General features: G+C 44.0%; 1 protein-coding gene across 1 annotated transcript; it reads right to left on the bottom strand.

The window, feature by feature from the left end:
- Positions 1–592: 592 nt before the first annotated feature.
- Positions 593–7,433, bottom strand: LOC129863794 (RNA/RNP complex-1-interacting phosphatase-like). The gene is given in 11 exon segments (XM_055936049.1): positions 593–1,575; positions 1,577–1,706; positions 4,900–5,028; positions 5,115–5,190; positions 5,267–5,313; positions 5,416–5,476; positions 5,612–5,735; positions 5,812–5,943; positions 6,542–6,617; positions 6,744–6,836; positions 7,047–7,433. Coding segments are annotated over 10 exon segments (1,074 nt in total). The 5' UTR covers positions 6,779–6,836; positions 7,047–7,433; the 3' UTR covers positions 593–1,311.

Below are 7,433 nucleotides of genomic sequence, written 5' to 3'. Positions count from 1 at the left end.
CTGTATGTTAATCATGTCATCGTTCAGCCACGACTCGGTGAAACATAAGATAATAGTTTTAAATGTCTCGTTGGTGGAATACACATGCTCGGAGTTTGTCTATTTTATTATTGTATGATTGTTGGCTAATAAGACCGATGGTAAATTACCCTCTTGGCGATGGATCCTTACAAAGCACCCGGACCGTCGTCTACAATACCCCCGTCTTTTCCTCCATGCAAAATGACGGGGATGAGGGCCTTGTCGGCTGTCTGGAGTAAATCCTTCCCGTCCAACTCGTTGAAGAATTCCTCCAGTACGGTGTGAGTAATCGCTGCCCTGAGATCAAGAAGCTCTTTTCGGTCATGAGACACGGTGGCCGAAACATTATGTACAACATAAGTTACAAATAACGCAAGAAAATATATATATAAACATACAATAGCACAATTGGTTACGGGATCATAAAACGGTGGCCATCGCTTTCGGCGCCATTATCACCAGGAGCCAGAAGTCTTTACAGCAATTCAAAAAGTATTGTTTCATTCTTGTACTTTGAACAGACCATGTAGTTAGTTAAGACATAGTGACCATTCAACCATGAGACAGACCATGTTTTTCCAGCTCCCAATGTTCTTTATTACCTTTGATAACAAACACTCAGACCAAAAAGCACATAAATGACATGGTCACGTATGTGTATGATTTGCCTGTCATACATGATACATACATGGAACAGAGAGTGCATTGGCAACTCATGTCTAATGGAAACCAGTCAGTCAGCCAACAGTCAGTAAATCAATCGTCAAGTCAGCTCATTCCCAGGCACTTCCACCCAAATTGCGCGAAGAGCCTGGAGAACCAACGTGTTAAACGTAGCCTGCGTTAGCCAATACAGAAAGACCTGGAGAAACTCCAGGTGCATAGGCATGAACTTACCCAGCTTAAATCTACCAACCAATCATCTCCCACAACACCTCCCCCATACGCTAACACACCACAAGCAGAGCCTCGCCTTTCACAAGTGTTATGCTCTCAAATAAAATGCCACTTTACCCAGTAAGGCCAACATTGAATCGTTGATGTACCAGCCTTACATACACAATAGCCTGGGGACAAGGTTAGTCAGTCAGTAAACAGTCAGTCAGGCACTTTATGTAAGTGAACTAAGGCCTTTCTCTCCGTCTCAACCGAACACATCTCTCAATTAAAACCTAAAATCTGTTTCTAAAAGCAAATCAAACTATTCAGCCCCCGTGGAACTGCAGCAGTCAAACACCTGGAAGCTTCACTTTTCATTTTTAAAAAGCAAACTGCACTCCCCCCTCTCCTCTATTTAGTCCAGTCTTTGCTGCATTTGTGTCGTGGGTGGACTTTCCTCTGTGGGCCACTTATCTCTTCAGAGGGGAGGGAGGAGGCAGACCACTCAGGCTCATTAGTCCACCCTTTGGGGGAGTAAAGGGGGAGAACAGGGCAAGGGGGAGGGCAGTGAACTCTCCTCTCGCCCTCGTGGTGGGATGACCTCCAGTCCTCCCCTCCCCTCCTGTCTTCCTCTGGTGGGTAGGGCCTCCTCCAGTTGTTCTGTGGCGGGGGGGGGTCTCCATTGGTAGTTGTTGAAGTGAGGAGGATGGGAGAGAAGGCTAGGGTGGGGAGGCCACATGCCATAAGGAGGCAGAGGAGGGGGGAAGCCGTAAGTCTGGTGGTTCATACCCCTCTGGTGGAGAGGCCTGTAGAGAGAGCAAGAGCAGAACCGTCACACCAAAATTAAACATATGGAGTGAATTCGGAAAGTATTCAGACCCCTTGACCTTTTCCATATTTTGTTACGTTACAGCATTATTCTAAAATGTATTAAAAATGGTCCCCCCCTCAATCCATCTACACACAAACCAAAAAGTTTTGTTTTTTTAAGCTCATTTACTAAAAACTTAAATATCACATTTACATAAATATTCAAACAATTTACTCAGTACTTTGTTGAAGCACCATTGGCAACAATTAAAGCCTAGAGTCTTCTGTGGTATGAAGCTACAAGCTTGGCACACCTGTATTTGGAGAGTTTCTCCCATCCTTCTCCACAGATCCTCTCAAGCTCTGTCAGGTTGGATGGGGATCGTCGTTGCACAGCCATTTTTAGGTCACTCTACAGATTTTCGATCGGGTTTAAGTAACGGGCTCTAGCTGGGCCACACAAGGACATTCCGAGACTTGTCCTGAAGCAAATCCTGCGTTGTCTTGGCTGTGTGCTTAGGGATGTTGTCCTGCTGGAAGGTGAACCATCGCCCCAGTCTGAGGTCCCCAGCACTTTGGAGCAGGTTTTCGTCAAGCATCTCTCTGTACTTTGCTCCATTCATCTTTGCCTTGATCCTGACGAGACTCCAAGTCCCTGCAGCTGAAAAACATGCCACAGCATGATGCTGCCACCACCATGCTTCACCGTAGGTATGGTGCCAGGTTTCTTCCAGATGTGACACTTGGCATCAGGCCAATCTTGGTTCATCAGACCAGAGAATCTTGGTTCTCATGGTCTGAGTCCTTCAGGTGTCTTTTGGCAAACTCCAAGCAGGCTGCCAGGTGCCTTTTACTAAAGAGTGGCTCCCGTCTGGCCACTACTATGGTGAAGTGCAGCAGAGATGGTTGTCCTTCTGGAAGGTTCTCCCATCTCCACAGAAGAACTCTGGAGCTCTGTCAGAGTGACGATTGGATTCTTGGTCCCCTCCCTGACCAAGGCACTTCTCCCCCAAAAGCTCAGTTAGGCCAGGCGGCCAGCTCTAGGAAGTCTTAGTCGTTCCAAGCTTCTTCCATTTAAGAATGATGGCCACTGTTTGCCGGGCGCTTCAATACTGCAGACACTTTAATGTACCCTTCCCCAAATCTTTGCCGCGACACAATCCTGTCTCGGAGCTCTACGGACAACACATTCGACCTCATGGCTTGGGTTTTGCTCTGACATGCACTGTGAACTGTGGGACCTTAAATAGACAGGTGTGCGCGCCTTTCCAAATCATGTCAAATCAATTGAATGGAGTCCACCTGTGGTAATTTCAAGTTGTAGAAACATCATGGATGGCCAGTGGAAACAGGATGCACCTGAGCTCAATTACAAGTCCCATTGCAAAGGGTCTGAATACTTACAGTTGAAGTCGGAAGTTTACATACACCTCAGCCAAATACATTTAAACTCAGTTTCACATTTCCTGACATTTAATCCTAGTAAAAATGTCCTGTCTTAGGTCAGTTAGGATCACCACTTTATTTTAAGAATGTGAAATGTCAGAAGAGAGAATGATTTATTACAGCTTTTATTTCTTTCATCACATTCCCAGTGGGTCAGAAGTTTACATACACTCAATTAGTATTTGGTAACATTGCCTTTAAATTGTTTAACTTGGGTCAAACGTTTCAGGTAGCCTTCCACAAACTTCCACAATAAGTTGGGTGAATTTTGGCCCATTCCTCCTGACAGAGCTCGTGTAACTGAGTCAGGTTGTAGGCCTCCTTGCTCGCACACGCTTTTTCAGTTCTGCCCACACATTTTCTATAGGTTTGAAGTCAGTGCTTTGTGATGGCCATTCCAATACCTTGACTTTGTTGTCCTTAAGCCATTTTGCCACAACTTTGGTAGTATGCTTGGGGTTATTGTCCATTTGGCAGACCCATTTGCGACCAAGCTTTAACTTCCTGTCTGTTGTCTTGAGCTGTTGCTTCAATATATCCACATCATTTTCCCTCGTGATGCCATCTATTTTGTGAAGTGCACCAGTCCCTCCTGCAGCAAAGCACCCCCACAACATGATGCTGCCACCCCCGTGCATCACGGTTGGGATGGTGTCTTCGGCTTGCAAGCCTCCCCCTTTTTCCTCCAAACATAACGATGGTCATTATGGCCAAACAGTTATATTTTTGTGTCATCAGACCAGAGGACATTTCTCCAAAAAGGACATTGTCCCCATGTGCAGTTACAAACCGTATTCTGGCTTTTTTATGGTGGTTTTGGAGCAGTGGCTTCTTCCTTGTTGAGGGGCCTTTCAGGTTATGTCGACATAGGACTTGTTTTACTGTGGATATAGATACTTTGGTACCCGTTTCCTCCAGCATCTTCACAAGGTCCTTTGCTGTTGTTCTGGGATTGATTTGCACTTTTCGCACCAGAGTACGTTCATCTCTAGGAGACAGAATGCGTCTTCTTCCTGAGCGGTATGGCGGCTACATGGTCCCATGGTGTTTATACTTGCGTACTATTGTTTGTACAGATGAACGTGGTACTTTCAGGCATTTGGAAATTGCTCCCAAGGATGAACCAGACTTGTGGAGGTCTACAATTTATTTTCTGAGGTCTTGGCTGATTTCTTTTGATTTTCCCATGATGCCAAGCAAAGAGGCACTGAGTTTGAAGGTAGGCCTTGAAATACATCCACAGGTACACCTCCAATTGACTCAAATTATGTCAATTAGCCTATCAGAAACTTCTAAAGCCATGACATCATTTTCTGAAATTCTGTAAGCTGTTTAAAGACACAGTTAATTTAGTGTATGTAAACTTCTGACCCACTGAAATTGTGATACAGTGAATTATAAGTGAAATAATCTGTCTGTAAACAATTGTTGGAAAAATTACTTGTGTCATGCACAAAGTAGATATCCTAACCGACTTGCCAAAACTATAGTTTGTTAACAAGAAATTTGTGGAGTGGTTGAAAAACGAGTATGTAAATAAGGTATCTGGTTTCTTTTTTTGCAAAAATTTCTCGCTTTGAAATTATGGGGTGTTGTGTGTAGATTGATATATTTAATCAATTTTAGAATAAGGCTATAACTTTACATTTTGGGGGAAAAAGTCAAGGGATCTGAATACTTTACGATAGCACTGTATATAGACATACCTGTATGTCTATAAGGGTTAGAGGTCAGAGTGCTTACACAAATTGGTTGTGGTCATGCCTGTCGTAATGTCTGTCGCGGTGGTGGGCAGGAGAGTCGAGAATGTTATGACGACTGCCAGAGCGGCCTCTGATTGGCTCCTGCTCCGACTCCTCCATCCCATCGTTACTGCAGAGGGAGGAGAAATGGATGAATAAAAGTATGGATAGACAGAGACAACGATAGAGAGACCGAACAACCGACCAACAAATTACCTTCTCTTTGGCCCAGTCTGTAGGTCTTTCAGGTAGTTCTCTCTTTCTATGGGGTGACCCCGCGAAGAGTTAAACACTGGAATAACACATGGGGGGAAAAATTACACACATGCATGCGTGCACACAATTTTTGAATGAGGTTCAGTACTCACACTCCACAGCCTCTTTAGGATCAATCCCATCTACATCTATCAGATACCTGAAGAGGAGAGAGAAGAGGAAAAGAGAAAGATATAGGTTACAAACTAAGCACGTGTAGAATCTACCAGAAACTCCACAAAATCTGCTAGAAGCTCCTTACCTACAGACCAGGTAGCCTGTCCTGTTGAGCCCATGAGTACAGTGTACTCCGATCAGCTTATCTTTGAAAGAAAAAGATAATAAATACGTTTACATTATCTTGTATTTCTGCTGATGTGTTGACGATTAACTAACAAGACACAGACAATCAGTTTCACTAACCACCAGTGAGGGAGTGTGTGTGGTGTGTGACTGACCGTTGTGTGTGTTGTCTCGTAGGAACGCGCGGACGGCACGTTTGAAGCTAAGGATTGTGGGGTCGCTGGGAACTTCATGACCAGCTGTGAAAATCTTCAGGTAGAACACAGAGTCTGGAAGGTCCTACACACACACACACAAACTACACTAGACTACACAGTAAGTGATTGTGTGTGTGTGTGTGCGCATGTGTGCGTACCTCAGGTTTGTAGTAGCGCGTAGTAAAGGTGAGGTCTATAATCAGTCCCAGCTCCTGTCCATCTTTTTCCATAGTCTGCATCAGCTCCCATGGACCAAACGCCTGCGAACGTTCAACATGACGACACAGGGACTGGAACACACACAGTTATTAGCCTAGTAACTACTAACACTCCTAGCTACAAGGGGTGTACCATTAGTCGGACTCCGTTGCAAAACATTTTGTCTGTTGCAAAACCATTTACTCCAAACGGAAAACCTTTTGCAACATAAACAAGATTTTCTATTTGACATATTCAGGTAGGTCCCTCACCGTTTTGTTTGCTCTGTTTGCATCCTAGAGTAAAAAGTTCCTGTTGCAAAACGTTTTGCAACGGAATCTGAATAACAAATACATCCCAGTATACCTATTACAAACCCCAAGGCCACTAACACCAACCCCGTAACCCAGTGCTTAATCTCTTTTGGACAGACTCGCATAATGGTAGGCCGTCATTGTAAAATAAGAATTTGGTCTCAAATGACTTGCCTAGTTAAATAAAAACATAACATTGAGCATCTGACACAATCCCGCTAGATTCTAGTTCTGGGTTTCCTAGACTACCCAGTGCTTGACAACACACCAGGGGGACACACAGCGAAGTCACTGAAATCCACCATGTATTTCACATCAAGTACATCGTGGAGTTGAGTGACTTAAAACACACACACACACAGCTCTTGACAGTTACCGGTTTCAGAGGGACTTTAAAAGCGATGAACCGCGTCCCAGATATAATCTTCCCTACGGCCTGGTAGTCTTCCCATCTGTAGGAGAGATTGTTGGACATCAATATGACAGTCTATAATCCCGTCTACATTACTAATTGAGGTCCAGCTCTGGGGGCTAACATTAGCATTAAATAGTTAACCGTTCAAACAGTGGCTATTTACCTGTCCGGTATCCCGTTTTTCTTGTGAGGTGGCATCTTTTTCTTGGGTTCACTTTTGGGTAACAGACAACCTTACTTATACAATCAACATGATCTGAAATAAAATGTGTATTAGCCACTAGCAGCAAAACCAAAGTATTTCTACGTCAGCTAGTTAGCTATCAAATTATATCGACAACACAGACGTATTGAGAAGTATCAAAAATGTCTGGGCGGTCGACAGAGGATTAGCTAGAGCTAGCTAACTACGTTAGTTCTCAAGGCACATTTTTGCTGTAACATCGTCAACAATTTCCTTACTCACCCAGTAAAATATGAATTATTCTCAACAGTTAACATAAATCGTGTTTCATTTGATCTGAAAACAGAAGTTAATGTATTTAACCGAAAACAATTTAGCACGAATCGCATTCCACCTTTCAGCTGCCGCATTTGGATGACGTAAGGAAAGTCTAGTGTATCTTGCGGCCAGAATGTTTCTGTTCCCTCCTAGTGGTTTGGATGGGTTATCGCAGGAGATGAACCCCAATTTAAGCCTGAATACAAGCATAGCAGATATTGCTAGACCAATATAGACACAGTCTTTCTAAAGCACCATTGGGTAGTCAGTCAGTTGTCTGTAGTGATTGTTTGATAACGGAGCACCGGGGCAGGTACCGAACTCGCTAAGCAGCTAACTTCGAAGCAGTGT

This window comes from Salvelinus fontinalis, chromosome 10, assembly GCF_029448725.1.
Source record: "Salvelinus fontinalis isolate EN_2023a chromosome 10, ASM2944872v1, whole genome shotgun sequence".
Classification (NCBI taxonomy): domain Eukaryota; kingdom Metazoa; phylum Chordata; class Actinopteri; order Salmoniformes; family Salmonidae; genus Salvelinus; species Salvelinus fontinalis.
This window is presented reverse-complemented; position numbering and strand designations above follow the sequence as displayed.